The 16811-nt window shown below is 38.2% G+C and overlaps 1 protein-coding gene across 3 annotated transcripts in view; it reads right to left on the bottom strand.

The window, feature by feature from the left end:
* Window positions 1-16811, bottom strand: part of LAMA4 (laminin subunit alpha 4) — a 102543-nt gene that overhangs the window by 12500 nt on the left and 73232 nt on the right. For 2 of the 3 annotated variants that reach the window (XM_008931395.3, XM_018078186.2), the window contains exons 19-28: window positions 16407-16580; window positions 15232-15374; window positions 14741-14903; window positions 12538-12671; window positions 11160-11331; window positions 8963-9094; window positions 7182-7324; window positions 3771-3909; window positions 2546-2683; window positions 927-1060 (exon numbers count right to left, since the gene is read on the bottom strand). In XM_008931395.3, the coding sequence (XP_008929643.2) occupies window positions 927-1060; window positions 2546-2683; window positions 3771-3909; window positions 7182-7324; window positions 8963-9094; window positions 11160-11331; window positions 12538-12671; window positions 14741-14903; window positions 15232-15374; window positions 16407-16580 (1472 nt within the window). The remainder of the gene's footprint in view (window positions 1-926; window positions 1061-2545; window positions 2684-3770; window positions 3910-7181; window positions 7325-8962; window positions 9095-11159; window positions 11332-12537; window positions 12672-14740; window positions 14904-15231; window positions 15375-16406; window positions 16581-16811) is intronic. The other variant, XM_018078184.2, reaches the window with a different exon arrangement.

Raw genomic sequence — 16811 nt, 5'->3', positions numbered from 1 at the left:
TATGCCTCTATCCCTTTTTCCTTATCTTTCATCACAGAACATTGAATTTTGAGCTTATACAATGCTTTTTGCCTGATCTGATTTTGCAACACAAGCCAGGAAGGATTCTATTGTTTTAATAAGAAACTGAGTATAACTAAATCATCAGACATAGATTTTGGTTGACAAGGTCAAAATTCAGCACACTCAGGGAAACACGACAATCCCCAAGGCTATTTCAAGGCACCTTTTCACACCATCAGCTTTTCAAAATATGATTCTTGAATGTCAGAAGTCATAGATACAAACTTCCACTTCCGTTAGAAAAGTAAGAATGACCTTCTTGCATCTGCATAGACAAGATTCTTGAAGAAAGTTGTTTTGATTATTTGACCTTCTAAGAAAATTTTAAAAATAGAAAACAACAGTAAAACATACTAATAAACCAATGCTTTCAAGCTTTTTAAGAAGCACAGAGAGAGATTTATTCCCTAGTGCTGTATTTAGTCTTACATTTGTGGTTGTCAGTGCTAAAAATATTTTGAACATGTTCCACTGTATATATCCCAAATGAATGCTTTATGTGAAGATGCCTCAATTACTTCAGAGTCAATTGGGAATTGCTTTTACAAATTAGAAGAACCAATCCTGCTGAAAAATGAGTCTCATGCTTGTCTTGAATTATATTAAACTGCTTTCTTACCTGAGGACAAAAAAAGGACTAAGCTTTGAGAAAAACTATTTTTTCGGTTTTACTAAAAATTCCAATCATCTTGGAACTGGCCAAGCTGGCAAGTTTTCAGTCACTGAATTGGTCAGTTAAAAATATCACTTAAAAAAAGCACCACTTACGTGTCACTTTGAAAGTGAGTATTAAATGATAATGTGCTTTACAAGAAATATTTATTTTCTAAAGGTAGGGACTAAAAGATGCTGAACAGCTTTACCTTTCTGGGGTGATAGAAGTAATGATGAAGTGGGTTTTTCCATCATTGTAATTTCGGTCTGATGACTGAATTTTGGTTCCACTTGCATTTAAAACAACAGCACCTCTGTCCATAGAGATGGATAATACATCTGACTGAAATACAGACAAAAACATCTTCATAAGCAAGTATAACACTGAAAACTTATCAATTCTCTGCATTTTCCTGTTGTATTTATTTTCCTTCCTGCTGTTTTCCCCATTTTTGCTTAATTTGCAAAAAGTTACACTCTGAGAAGCAAAACAGGAGATGATATCATTATAATTTAAATTCTTCCTGAATTCTGGGAATTTTGCTGCTCATTATGTCTCATGTATCTGTTACATGAGCTCCTTCCATCTGGCACGAATGTATGATGTTTACATTTCTGGTAACCCAGTACTGTATTGAGCAGCTGTTACTGTGAGATTCCTGCTGTCATAAGATCAAGACATTTTTTTCTTTGCCTAATTCCTCCTGATCAGACTTTTTCAATCACTCAAAATTATCTCAGAGATAAGATCTGCTATCTGGGTCAGGCATATAGGATCATTGTGCCACTAGCAGGAATACTCTCTGTTCCATTAGAGCAAGCACTGTCACTGTGCACTGGTAGCAACCATACTGTCTCATTCTCTCAAGTGCTAAATAGCTGAACTTCTGTTTATTAAGTAGGGCACTTGGCACCTCATAGGATTAGAGCTTTTGAGTTAAAACCTGAAGTGGTGTGTGTAAGGCCTCATTTATGCAAACGACGTGGATAACTGACACGGTTACTGATTTCAATTTAAGGTAATACTCCAGGCTGCAAAATGTGAAGTGTTATCGGCGTCACACAGCCTTCCCTGCTGCATTGTTGATGATATTCTGCAAGGATAGCAGAACAGACATTTGGGGGTGGTTGCAAATGTTCTGTCATCTGAGCTCATGCTTGCTGCAGATGCCAGTCTGAGCCTGCAGGATCTTGGGATTGCTTTGTCTCACACAACATTTTGTGTCCGTATTTCTGCCTGTGTCACACTTCTGAGGGGGTATTTAGAGCAGCCTGGCTTCCCATAGCTGCAAGGAGCTCTTCTCAAGTGCAGCTTTCCCTGTCACACATGGAGGTCTGATTACCATCTGGGAATATAGGCAGCTTTCTGACTGATTTCTGTCGAGTCAGCAATGCTCAAAATACTATGCCACTAATTCAAACAAACTTTACTTCTAGGTGGTTGTCTCTGGAAGGCAAATGTCAAGTCCTTTGCCTTATTTTTGCCTTAGTATTATTTGTACATTGGTAGCACCTACAGGTCCAAATAGGGATTGCAGTGCTGCTGAGCACAGCAAGATACGCTGCGCAAATTGAGCACAAATGGTGATTCTAGGCATATGATCCAGTTCTCTTTGCAACATCAAGATAATGTCTAAGAATTGCTAGTTTTCATCTGTAGATCAAATGCAAACTGTGAAAATGAAGTCACCAATGGATACTTCTATATTGCAGACTGCTTTCTCTATTATGAAAGCATGAAGTGAAAAATTGTGTTATTCCCCTAGTATTCTCCTGGGAAAAAATGCAAGGATAAAATAAAACTAACTGTAAAGAAATAGATACTCACTCCCTCAGAATAGTAAAACAACAGCCCGCTGGGCTGCAATGTCCGGAAATTAAACCCTCCTTCAAATTCAGTAAAAAGGGACGCTTTTTGGCTTGATGCAATGAAGCTCTCTCCATTGAAGTATGCATTGCGGGACATCTGTGTGTTAAATAAAACAAAATTACAAATAAATATCAGAAAACATTTCAATAATAAAAAGGATGAGGTTATTTCTTCTTCTTTTTTTTTTTTTTTTTTTAAGGTATGACCAGTTCAGTTCTAGAAAATCTTACATTTTGCCTCCATGTCTTAACCTAATTTATATAGGCTTTCCATCACATGCTGGGAAAATCTGAAGAAAGTGTAGCAATTTATTCTCAGTCTCCTGGGATCTTGGCCTCGTCCTAAGTCTGCTGATGTTAGTGAGCATGAAGAGTGGAAGCAGATGGGACTTATGCCCCTGTCTGAGCTGTGTGGCACTGAGTCACAATTCCAACACGTGATGTATTAGTTTGTGTGCTGCACCAAGTGTTGGGGTGGGGTGGAAGGTGTTGGACATGGTGGTCTATAACCCTGTGAGTCTCAGGAGCAATACTGGGTCCAAGGTAGGACAAATTGCATACAGCTTCCTTGTTGACAGAGGGTGAGATTGTGTGAAGAGTTCTGCAAGTGGTGGGATCTTCTTCACAGGTTTGTAGCATGACTGCAGGATGAAGACTCCAAACACTGTTTAGATTTATCAGCCTTGCTGATATGATGGAAGGGATCAGAAACAAAATGGCAATTTTCTCAGTGCTATTGCTGTGCAGTGTGTGTGTGTGTGTGTGTCACAGAGGAGGAGCTGATCTTGAAGGGTGAATGTTTTGCTGTCTTTTCCATTTCATACATCTGTATTAGGATGTGAGGACAATTCTCCTTGTATCTTTAAGAAAAACAAATTACACTGCAATATTTCTTTTCAAAATACAGTACACAATTTATTTCAGGCCTAGCTTTCACACTGCGATTTCACATACGAGAAGAATATCAAGTGAAACACCTTGTGCTGTAATTCAGGGTGAAAATTGGGTACTGTGTCAGCAGACTTAACAGACACCTCCTCCCACACCTCCTCTGCCAGTCAATGAGTGAATGATCATTTCCCTGGTTGAAGACTGTTCTTCCATTGTTTGGAGTAAAACTCAAGCTCACAGTTATATCCATTGTCAAAATTTTGTTACTATGTCACAAATGATGTCATGCTTACCAATGAATCCTCTGGGCACCCATAGCTGATTCCCAGTGTTCCTGGTTCTTCCAACAAGTTGAAATCCTTCTTTTGGAACTGGAAACCCTTCATGCAGCCTTTGAAGCCGATACTTCCTGCCAGATGTGAAATAATGCTGCTGGAAAACAATGCCAAACAAGCTGCAGTTAGATAGCCCTTGCCTTTCTGGACAGACTTTTGTTGCCAAGATTGTTCACTAGTGTCCAATTCTTGCATCTTTATGTAAAACAACTAATTAGCCGCATTATATGTTTTGAAAAGTCAAAATGCACCAGTTTTAACAAATTTTATGGGGAGAAATACATGAGAGTTCAGAGAGGATATACCTATAGAGTAACTTTAAATAGATAAAAATGGATGCTGAAATAAACTGAAATAAACTAAAACTAAAACAGATTTATTTTAAAATGTATTTCTACCCCTTTAAAGTGAAAATCAATGGATTTTTATCTCCATTTTTCTAAAATTTTAGAAAAATTCTGATATAGTTTCCTGTCTTGCTTTTACTAGCAAGTCTAGTCTTGCCTTTGGAAGCAAATGGATCTCTATTTCTTAAAAAAAGTCTCAACAGAGGTCATGGAAGCAAGAGTAAATTCTACTTGCTGATTTGTGGGTTTACATAATTGTAAATGTGAGCAGTAGGTGAGCTTCCAGGATCCTTTTTATGTCAGATTTGAGGTAGACAGCAGTTGAGTGTATCCCAACTGTTCCTACTCATTACTGTCAGTTTTTCAACTCCACACCTTAACAAGATATCACAACGTTACAGCATAGGGTGAATATAATTAAATTTGTCCTCACAATTCTCAAGGTGTAAGAAGAAGTAATTTGTGTAAAATCACAGCTTTGACAAGGCAAGGAAATTAGATGGGATCTACTGGGTACCAGTCCAAGAGATAACCAGGAACAAATACACCGAAGGAGTGAATGTGAAATCCAGAGTTTTGACCTGGCTACCTGGAAACAGTCTTTGTTCTTCAAGCAACGTGTGCCTTAGCAGTGGGATTCTTTTCACTTCACGTACTATGATACTGTTGACATCTGCTTCTGCACGAGATATCTGTGAGTTATCTTGTTGTAAGGTAGACATTGGAAACCTGGCAGATGAATCAAGCTCTTAGAATGCTTATTTTTACTGCTTTGGCAAAAATGGACCATCAGGTGAAGTAGTGCAGGTGTACTTGTACAAGTCTGAAATAAGGTGAGAGGAGGAGTGCTGTAGGGGCTCAATTTGCTCCTCAGTGAAACCAGCAGGAAGACAAAATCAACAGGAAGGCTTCTGCCATTCTCACCGAAATTTGGATCAAGGTGTGGGGTATCAGTCTACCTGTATAATCTTTACTCTGACCATGTGACTGAATGCCACAAATCTGCCTGTTAAATACCATTAACCTAACCATATGTTCTAGCAACAGGAACCATGGAAGATAGGCTTTCACCTAAAGAAAGGCTTCTGAGTTCATTTCTTAACAGTTCTCAGTGCCCCATGCTCCCACATCCCCTTAGCTTTCCACTTTATGCAGTGATTGAGGTGGAAGAAAAATAATGTATAGTGGTACTTCTAGATTCATTTATTTGGAGAAAAAAGGCAATTGACAGAGAAAAGTGCATTTGAAGTGAATGAAAAGACACTGCTTTAAAAGAATATGAGATTCCTCCTCTAAGGCTAAAGCTAGCTTCCCACCCTACTGTTGCTCAGCAATGTCAGTAAAATGTAAGTCTGTCTGGAAAAAGAAAGCATAAATATCAGTAGCGGATAGCAGTAGTAGAGAGATAGTAGCACCTCATCAGTAGAATATTAACTTATGCTCCTGATGAAAATGGGATGATATCACCACATTTGGACCATACTTTTTGCTGTCTACCTTTGCCATGAGAATGAAAACTGAGTATAATATCAAAGTTGAAGCTCTGCTTAAATAATTTCTGTATATATTTTTCAGCATTATAATTGATCATATTTTTACAATGTCTACTTTTTTTTTTCTGATATAACTTTTTAATTGAGGTGTTATTTTTCCTGCTTTGAGAGTACCTTCCAGGTGTGTATGAGAATAACTACAGTCTGCTCAGAAAACTGCAGGCATAATTCATGTGATTCATCTTCTATCCTACATTTGTGAACAAGTCTTATCTGCCATTGAACTGCTCAATTGCATAGATTTCTAGGTCCTTCTGGGCTTTTTCAGTGTTCTTTAGGCTTGATTAACCAAAGTAATTTTCACTATCCTTTTGTACTTTGTTCCTAGATCATTAATGTATTTAATACCAACTCTAAGAGAGATCCTTTGAGCATGTGCTGTAGACTTTTTATATTGCGAAAATTGAAGAGTTAGTACCATGTCCTACTTTCTCTTTCCCAGGTGCTTGCTAATCCACTGCAGCTTTTCCCCTCTCCACTCCACTGGTTTTCTTAATAGCCCTTTATGACAGACCATTGTAAAGAACTATTTGAAAGGACAGATAAATTATATACTCTGTTTCTCCCTTGCCAGCCACTTTGTTCACATGTTCAAATAATTCCATGGGATTGAAAGGCATCATTTTTCCTTACCTTATATTTGTCCCTATCTTCAAAGCTTCAAGATAAGGTATTATATATATATATAATTTTTTTTTACATGGAGGATATTTTAAAGAGAAATGGTATTCCTGTTAGTAGTTGTGACACTTGAAACAGCAGTTGGAGCCCTTCTGAAAATGCAGGCCTTGCTGTCTGATCCTAGGAATTAATATTGCCTATCAAAAGAGCATACTCTTCTCCAAACAGCCAGTCTGCTCTCAGAACATGACCCTGGGGTCTGGCAGATTCCTACTGCAGGAAATTAGAGTTATAAACTCTACACGGACTAAACTTGGCTTCTGTCAAATGGCGCAATGGGAAAATGAGACTTTTTCTTTTCTTCCCACGCCTACACAGAGCCAGCTGACTTGGATCTAGAGAGAACCTGAGATGGATAAGGACTGAAATGCTTAGGAGGAAAAAGATCATCTTTAGATTTGAAAATGCAGTTGTTAGAGGGTCTTGATCCTGCAGCTAGTGCATTGCTATTTTACAAAGATCACTTTTTGCAGAGTAAGGAGAAATAGCAATTTTATATAATCATGTGTTCTTTGAAAATGCCTTTTTATTTTAAGAAGCCGACTGTTTCTGTTACCCTTACTAAAACTAGGCCAGTTTCAGTAGAATTTAACTGACTGTAATGGATCAAGTCTTATCCTCGGTACTTCAGGGCACTGAGACAGAAGAATGTCTGAGGGGTTGTTTTACATAAGGTGTTAATGCCAAAGAAAATGTTTTATTGTTAGCCCTTCAGCAAAGGTCATACAACAAAACTTAAATATGGTGATCACTTGAATATAATGATTGAATCCCAGTTGTAAACTGACCTGGAGTGCAAGATCTCAGCAGGTGCTCCTCCAATGTAGATATCTGTGAATGGCATTGCTGTTCTTTCATTGTCCACACTTTTTATATGTCTCCTGTCTACTACCAAGATCATCTTCTTAGAATTGTGATAGATAATAGAAATCTGAAAAGAAAAGCGTGTGTTTAAAAATGTCATCTTTTGTAAGTCATCATGGTGATCTTGCAAAATTGATTGGATCTTTGTATCTTTTTGTTTGAAAAACTCCTCCGATTTATCAAAGAAATTGTTTGTAAATGGGAGATGTTGGCAAAGATTACTACTAGGAAGCTTATTTTGATTGATCACAATTTCTCTGATGACTGAATCCTCAGGATATTTCACTTATGAATAAATCCACATGAAAGTACTCCTGTCAAATTCTGCACTGCGGCAAACAGATAAGCTCCATTAACCGCAGAATGCTTTCTTGATTTATCCAAGAAGTTAGGGCATACTTCTTAAAAAACTTATTTTGTTGTGAAAGCATAAAAGGCATAATTGTGCTGTACTTTAATATAAATAGAACTATAGTTGGGGGTCAGGAATCAAGTTGAGTTTACATCAAATAAATGGCAGGAGAAGCAACTCACTAAGGGAAATTTGCATAGTCACAGTTACACTGGCTTAAACCAAATTCCTGGAAACCAAATACAAGTAAATATTTTACATCTGCCAAAGTCCATAAAATACTGTGCATATATAAAAGGATGCTACCAAATCAAATATCTTTTCAAATGAAATGGGAAATGCTATATTTTTTGTACTACAATACATAGCAACTAAGGTGGTGTCCTAGTTAGAACAGCTGGGACCAGTTCATCACTGTATGGGTGTAACCCAAAACTGTGTATTCTATAGCCTTCCATGCCATTTCCCAGACACTGTTATCAGTAGACCATTTACACTGTCTGCCCAGAGCAGCCTGACTTCTCAGGCTATAAACTGGGTGTTAAGAGGCCTGCGAGACAGGAGGATGCTCCTGTCCTCACACCCATTGTGGAACTCCCCGCCCTGAGGGAGGCACTGGGCATTCCTGCCTGAACCTGAGGATATATAATCTTGGAGTCTTGGGACTTTTTTAACCACTTGTGGGAAACAGAGAAGGACTGAACCACCACTCTCGACCGGACTGCAATCACCACTATTGACCAGACTGCAACAGCACTCTCACCAATAGGTTTTTTTCCCTCTTCTTTTACTTTGGACTCAGGGGGCCCAACGAACACCACTCTGTTCATGCCCCAGGGTGCTGGGTTATACATTTGGGTTTTGTGGGTTAAAACCAATTGTTTGTCTGTATAATCGTATTTACTGTATCATTTTATTAAATCGTTATTCTGACTTATAATCACTCTTTTGAGTTGGGTTCATTTCCCCTACCAGTTTACCTTTAAACCAGCACAGGTGGTCAAGTTAACATATTGATATGATTTTAGTTGAGGAGAGTTGTATATTTGAAATATAGAGCTGTCTTTGATATAATTTAATTTTGACTTAATAACGCTTTTTCTCCCATGTGAACTGTCCTGTCCTTGGCCAATAATACACAGAATCTGTCTAAAAGCATCGATTTATGAAGAGGAAGGGAGAGCCTTCCCTTTCCACTGCTCAGTAGTGGTGGGACTTATATGCACTCTACTCTTCTACCTGTTCTACTGTATCATCACCTGGACCCTCATCATGGGTGTTGGAGCAATTATTGCTGCTTTGGAGTTTCTGGGATAGCTGGTCAAATGGTTATGATAGTAACCACATCTCTACCTCATGAAATTTAGCATCATTAATCTGAGCCTTCTTCATGGAGTCCTCGAGAAGCACAGGACCATTGCTGAAGCCAAAGTCATAGAGAAGGTACAAGAAACCATTGTGCATCTCTAGGCTGAAGAACATGGTCTGTATAAAACAAAACAGCAGTCAGAAAAGCAGTATGTGGTAGCAACTAAAAAAAAAATTAATAAACAGTGTTACAAGAGTGACATTGTGAAAAGCATGCTGGGAAAATATATTTTTATTTGCAAAACTATAACACAGTTATATTTTTATATTTATAATACATGTGTATATATGTACATGCACACGTAATTGTTTTATAAATGATACTTATTTGAAGACTTGGCAAACTGTTTCCCTATAGAAATAATATTTAGTAGCACAGTAATGGCAATATTCTTTACCAGCAAAGTATTCCTAATGCAAACACAACTATTTACTGTTGAAGAAATACCACATGCCCTAAATGAAAGATGTTATACTGGTAAAAGCAATGTTGTGCTAGAATGGCTGTATCTGCATTAGCAGCTTCTGTCACAATGTCTGTAATGACTCCGTTTTTTTTTGTCTTTTCAAAGACCTAATCAACACTGATATATTTACTGAAGGTTGAGCAATAGCTAGACTCTATTTACTATGTGTTTGGTTTTTGGAATTCCTGTCAGTTGCTGCTTTAGCTTCTATTCTGTGGCTGGATGACCTAGATTTTATAAGCAGGAACTATACTTTAGAAAGTCTTTAAGGAGTGCTTGAAATGAAGATCCGTACCATGGAATTAGCCTTGTTCCAAAACTGAACATAAAGAAACAGAAAGGGCAGTTTACAGCAGAAGTGCATCTGTGTAATGTTTTTAATGATAATGCTTGTCTTCTCTCCTAGTGTTCACACTGTTGTTTCCATGCCTAATGGAAACATGGGAACAATAATTCTCAAAACTCTACTGCAGGCCAAGAACTGCTGTCTTTGACATAGATGAGTCCACCTTCAGAAGTCATTATTTAAAGAATTAAGAGTAGGTTTTAATCTAGTACTTTTAAATGAAACTGCAGTGTGGCTTTGTTCTGAACAGCTTAAACTTGAAAATGAAACAGGGATTACATTCAGAATATTTATGAGCTGTCTTTGCAGAACTGAATAATGGACCGGCTTACACAGACTTTCTAAAAGTGCTTGTGAGAGGACATGGTCTCCCACAGCTGACATCCAACTTGACTGCAGCTTCCACTGTCAAACACAAAGTGCATATGTCTCCAAAAACCTCCAGGTGCTTTTGCTTGGAAGTAAAATAACTGGCCTGCAATAGAGGCTGTTAAAATTTTAACAGCAGCTGCTTAGTCGAAGCCTCCTAAGAATGAAGGTTAGTGGTAGCATGTGTAAATTGCAGCAGAGTAAATTGCTTCCCACAACTCTCCTCTGGAAGTTACTCTGAAGATAAACATTAGAGGGTTCTTCTAATGAGAGTGGATTTTTTTCCCTTCTAAATGCTTAATGCAGTATTACATGTAGGTGTCTAGACAAGTGTCTGTCTGGAGACTGCATCTTCGAAACAAAAATGTTTTCTGTGGCTTTCCCAGGTTGTAATCCACACAGGACTTGGGAGCTTGATGTGGGATGTCCAAAGACAAAAAAATCCAATGTCTTCAGGGGATATTTTCATGTGGAGTCTACTTTCTTCAAACTCTTACAGAGATTGCATCACCCTCAAAGTTCAGAAAAGCTGCTGACATTTGGATCAAGCATTTTTATTTGGAGTGCTTTCTATTTTCAGTAACTTAAATATTTAACTCTAGTACACCCTGAGGCACAGTTATAAAGTGGCAGCTACCACAAAGTGTCTGCTTTTTGGGAGTTACTTCATAGAAATTTCATATCGCTTTGATTGTGCATGCACAGTTAAGTAAAGGTACAACTACTGGGCTTAACTGGAGTCTCTCTCGAAGTATCATCACAAGGATATGACCAGTTTGAAGTCCTGACTGTCTCTGGATGAAAGCAGAGTTTAACTAAGGGCCTCATCTTTCTGAGACCTTTTCAGAGCAAGTTCCAGTTCCCTCCTAACGTATACCTGCACCAGATGAATACAAAATATTTCCTCTTTTCAGAAGTTAAGTGTAAGGATATAAGCAATTTGGATTGGGGAACTTATGATGCTCATGGATAAAGGGTACCAGCAGGATTTGGTACTCACCCCATTAATCATCAGCAGGATCAATCCGTTGTCCGTAGGTGTTCGAACTTCTATGTCAAATCGAGTTACCTGGCTGAATCTTCCCCTTCTCTCAATGTTTCTTGCCAAGGCATAGCCAGAGCCATCAAAGAAATAGCTCACAGCCCGGCTCTGAGTGAAAGCCAACTTATCTCTATAAAAGAACGAGATGGGAAGGATCAGTTGGTATGCACCCATTTTAATTTGGGGAAACTTAAAGACCTTTACATACTTTATTGAAATAATTGTTCTGAACTTCTGCTTCTTGCTGGCAATGGTAAGACTGATGACTTTCTTTCAAATTTTTTTCTATGAATTCTTTTCTGAAAAATAGTGTGCAGTTTTGGAGGTGTATCTAACTCCTTCATCATGCTTTAATCCTGTGCTGTATGTAGAGGACAGGAAAATTCTTTGCTCATCCTTGTAAAGTGACAGGCCCACAGCACCTCCTCATTATAAGGATATACATATATTTCTATTAAGAGCTTGCCCTGTTTGTGCAGAAATCCATTTGAATTCTCTGAGGCCTTTAGCTGAGCACTGACTCTGCTGGGGAGCCCAGGAGTAGGAGCTTGCATGCACTGTTGTGGAGAGCAGCAGCTTGCGCTCCCTGTGGGAATGGTGTGGAAAGCCACCATTTGTGCTATCCTAGCACTTCCTGCATTTTTTCCCACTGCATGAGGTAAATTTCTCTCCTTTCTCTAGAGAGGTTCTACTGTTGCTGCCTGTTGTGTAAGAAAATGCCTGCTTTGTCTGTGCTAAATGACTGCTACAGTCGACGTTCACTTCTACTTTAGGAGCTGCATTTCCCAGTTTGTGAAAGGCTTATCTAAGGAATTTCTATTGTGGATTTAAGAGTGTATGGCAGAAAGATAACTTCAGTACAGGTTTTGCTACCTGGGGGTGGGACTGCACTCAAGGTTACCAGACCCAGGGGAGCTGACTGGCTGTGGCTGTATCGCTTGCAGCAACATAATTTGAGTAAGGATCCTCCCTGTCCTAGACAAGCAGTTGGGTTAGGAGCGACATGGGACATGCTTCAGCTAACATGACAGTTCCCTTTTGGAAGGCATGATCAAGATTGTGAGATAGTTAGTGGAGACTACAGAAAATGATAAAGTATCTCAAGTTAAAAGGGACCCATGAGGATCATAGAGTCCAACATGTATACATACACATACATACATATATATACACATACATATATACATATAAAAATTAAACTTGATGCAATCAGGAGCTTAAAGTGACCAAGTTCCTTCTGAATAACTCAGTGTCACCTTCACGTTTGTAAAATAAAATCAGGACTGGTACTTGAAACAAACCAGAGTAGCAGAGTGAGGACTGGAGTGTCCCCTACCTGGCACAAGGTGGCGATGTGGTGGTGTCGATGTTATAGACGTGCTTGAAGTTGTACAGGCTGATCACATCATTGTTTAGGGTAGCCAGTTCCAGACAACCAATGAAGCCAGGTAGGTTCAGGCTAGGAGGGAGCTGTGCAGAGGACAAGGAACAGTAAAAGGGGAAAGGTCACACTCTAGTTAGGTATTGGGAGATCATTTGTGCCTGGGATCAGTTTTGTCCCTGTGCAACTTGTATTTTGAAAAAAATGGGGTGATACTACTGTGAATAGTCTTCACAGACCTTATCATGATATGGTCTATGGGCTGTAAGTTAAAAGGGAGCACATAAATGGTCTCACAGTGAGAAAATTAGGCCAGGAATGGCAAATGCAAACAAAAGCTTCCTTTGTAGTTTTGAGTGGAGCACACTTGGAAAAGGGGGAAAGGGTTAAGATTTGACTAATAACCGATCTTACTCAATGTATTTGAATCTCTCAGTAGATAATTCATATCTAATGTATAGACATTGTTCACCCCAGAAAAATAACTTCTTACCATGATGAAAAGGGAGAGAAATGAGAGAGTTCTTTAAACCCAGGAGACTGGGATTCAAAGTCTGTACCAGTGGGTAATCCTCAGTAGGTATTATTTTGAAGAGTTAGCAGGATGTAGAAACTTTTCCTTTTAATAAAGGTCACTGCAAATGGAATTTAAATAGCCACACTGGTGAGGGAAAATTTCAAAGAATAAAGCTGACAGAGCTAGTGAATCATTCTTTTTATATTAAAATATTCTGCCCTGTGGAACAGGTGTGATATTAATAACAGCTCTTGTACTTCAGAGTTTGATCACTGTAAGTTCATCTTCTCATTATTTCCATTTTGCTTATGATATAATAGCAATGGTAATACAGCAATGCAGAATATATGTAGCTGTAAAAGAAAATCAGATTCTTATCTGCAGCACAGATACATTTGGTAAATGGTCATGGTTTTCCCCCCCCTTTGTTTCGTCTACTACTCTGTTTAATTATGTTAAGCCTGAAACTTCCAATGGTTAGAAGTAGGTGGTACATTTTGTATTTGCAAAATATGTAACTGGGAAGCAAAGGCAAAAGCTTTTAGCAAATAAGACCGTATGCTAATAAATGAAAATGTGAGTTGCCGTTTTCTAAGCGGAAAGAGGCCCATATGCTTATTAAATAATACCATGAATAATTTTCTTCACATTTTCTTTCACTTTTCTCTTTTGTTTTTCCTCTGCCCTGCTCTGGAACACACCTGGAGGGTTCATTTACTGGATGACTTTTTTGTGTGTGTATGTGTTCTATTCCCAGGCAATTTGCACCCAAGGCTCAGTAATCTAGAATTTGGATCATGGCATCTATCTGGTAGTCAAGTAGTGCAAAGCTTGGGAATACGTAAGTGTATTGAATTAATCTTTCTTTGTTTTTATACTGTTAGAAGAGCTGCTTGTGGATCAGTATTTGGATCTTTGTAGCACCTGCTACAGCTAGCCTAAAGAATTTAGCATTCTCTAAAGCCTTTCTAGTTATGATTTTATTCAGCCATGCAATTTTCATAGCTAAGATAGTTCATAGCAATTTTTAAACACAAAAAGAGGAACAGGTATGCTCATGGAAGCAGGTAAGTGAGGTCCTAATTCATGCCGACTATTACGCAGTAGACTCAAGTGTCTGGCACAAGTCTTCAGACATATTTTGCACAGGGAACTTTTCATGCTGTTATAAGGCTGAATTTAAACCAATGATAATTTAAATTCAAACAAATTACTATATTGCTAGTTTCCCACGTTGTCCTGATATTAACAATACATTACTTTTCATGTTTGTGACAGTTGTAAAAGAGAAATTCTAAGTACCAAGAACTCATTAACATTGAAAAAAACTGTTAGCCTGCAAGATTTGTTAAGTTGGACTAATAGACCTCATTTATGCATGCTAGTAAACAATTAGCAAGTCTTTCTTTGGTTAAATTTCTGAAAACTTGAACACCGGCTATCATCAATATGATCATCTTACTGTATGACATAATATGCAACAGAAAACTGTTTTTGCCATGGCTAAAAGATGAAGTCCTATGATAATAAATGACTAAATAAGGAAATTTTCTTTATTGACCATTTCTATGTTTAAAGGGAAGTCCAGCAAGATAAGTTTGCACTATTTAGTTTTGAATACAGAATATTTATCTGACCAACCTTGAAGCCTGGAGGCACTCCACCGACATAGAAAACAGCATTTTCAGGTTCCAAATTAAGGAGAGAGCCAGGACCAAGAACCTCTCCCTTTTTGATGAATTTTTCTTCATCTGTGCTGCTAAGACTGGGCACAGTTAAAAACATTTTGCCATGTCTTCCAATCCTGTAGAAAAGAATTGTAAGAGAAGAGAGTTTCATGTTGGCTGGACTTAAAAAAGAACAAGAAAGCCTTCAGCTCCAGGAAGGGTTTTTATTTCCTTACTAGAAGACTAGTAATCTGGGGGAAGAGGAAGGGAGAAACTGCAGACACTTTCTCTTCCTCCATGTGGCCCCTTGGATCCTGGTTCTCCAAAAGCAGAGGGAATTTCCATCTATTTCAGGAGTAGAACCAGGCACTGAAGATTCCTGTTGGGCAGTTCTGACACAGCCTTTTCTGCTTGATTTTATTTTCCTACTGTTTGATTTGGGGAAAATGCACATTATCATTTTACCTCTCAATTTTGATGATGCTGAAGTAAGAAGGCCAGGTGCTGACTGGCTTGGCATCCAGAGGTATCTCCACGTCTTGGCCCCCCAGATTATAAATGTACACAAGGTTGTCATTTTTAATTGCAAGACCAATGTAATGTTTTGCCTAAAAAAACAATGGAGAAGGATGTCAGAGATACAACATCAAAAGAGATTTAATGGAGAACATTAGTAAAGGGAGGGCTTTGATAAACTAAATGACACCTTTTAATATTACTATTAAAAGCTATTTAAATATAAACAAAAGCTTCATTCTCTAATTGGTTGCTTTCACCAGATAAAACTGCATAGAAAAATCTCTTGATATTTTACTTTATATCAATTTTCACTGCCTTAAATACAAGGTCAGTGAGATGTCTGCTGACCATGAATTAGTCATGTTCAATGGGAAGCTATTCATCAGTATTTGGTGTGCAGTGTCATGTAGGAAATAGTCTAAAGCCTAGGTATTATGCTGCAATTAAATATTCTGTCAAAAGCGGTTTCACTCGATTTATATTCAGTAGTCATTCTTTGTAGAAAAGCTTAAAAATAAAAGACTGTCTCTTTACCCTTCCGAGGTAACAAATTGCCAGGATTATACCTGGCTTGTGAGGTGTGATTTTTTTTCTTTTAGGAACCATAATTTAAAGAACAGCTATTTCAAAGCAGTGATCTACAGAGTATACAACAGCAGCACAAGCCACAGATAAAGAAAACTGCTTATCTTGTGGGCCTCTGACCTCAGAGATTTGGAATTGACACTGTCAGCAACATAAACTGATTAAATTGTATCTCACAAAAGCGAGGTGGGTGACATTAACTGCTTCAGAGCACCTTGGTACTTGCAGTGGAGATAGCAAGTACGGCTTGCATCAGTGTCAATCAAAGCAGTACTCTCAATAGGCAGTCTAATTTCCTTTTAAGAGAGAATCCTTCATTGTTTGAGGTGAGAAGTCTCAAGGACAAGAGTCTCAGGAACCCTTGCTCTTTGCTTGTCACAAAATCAATGACAGTCATATAGTAGACACCTCTTATTTTGAAACATGAAGAAACAGTGAAAGGAAAATCCAGGGGCAAACAAAATTCAAATGTATTTCAATTTTCATTTTTTTGTTAAAAATATATGTAAAAAAAAATAACTGAATTGTTCTCTTACATTTTTGTTTCCAAGGTACAAAATGAATCTATCTGGAGATGCTGCCAGTTGTGGATTGTCTTTCTGAAGCTTTATGTACAAGCTCATGGAAGTGAAAGATTTCAGTTCCTCCACGTTGATCTTTGGATTGACTTCAACAGATGATTGGCCTCCAAACATCATGGAAACTTGGACCTGCAGTTGCAAGTGTGCTACGTGAGACAGATTATTGCTGCCTGGGGTAATTACTTAAGGCAAATATGCAAGAATACGTAGGCAAGTACTGGCTTAGTGTGAGAGTAGAGTTGGCACCTATACGTTAGCCATGTAAAATTGCATGTTTATAACAATCATTTCTGGAAGATGCTGTAAAGAACGTGAAAGAAATTAATTCATGTAGTAGATCATATATCAGTGGGAGACATA

This window comes from Manacus vitellinus, unplaced genomic scaffold (assembly GCF_001715985.3).
Source record: "Manacus vitellinus isolate BGI_N305 unplaced genomic scaffold, ASM171598v3 scaffold_4_pilon, whole genome shotgun sequence".
Classification (NCBI taxonomy): domain Eukaryota; kingdom Metazoa; phylum Chordata; class Aves; order Passeriformes; family Pipridae; genus Manacus; species Manacus vitellinus.
The sequence above is the reverse complement of the archived record's forward strand: the minus strand, read 5'-3'. Positions and strand labels throughout refer to the sequence as shown.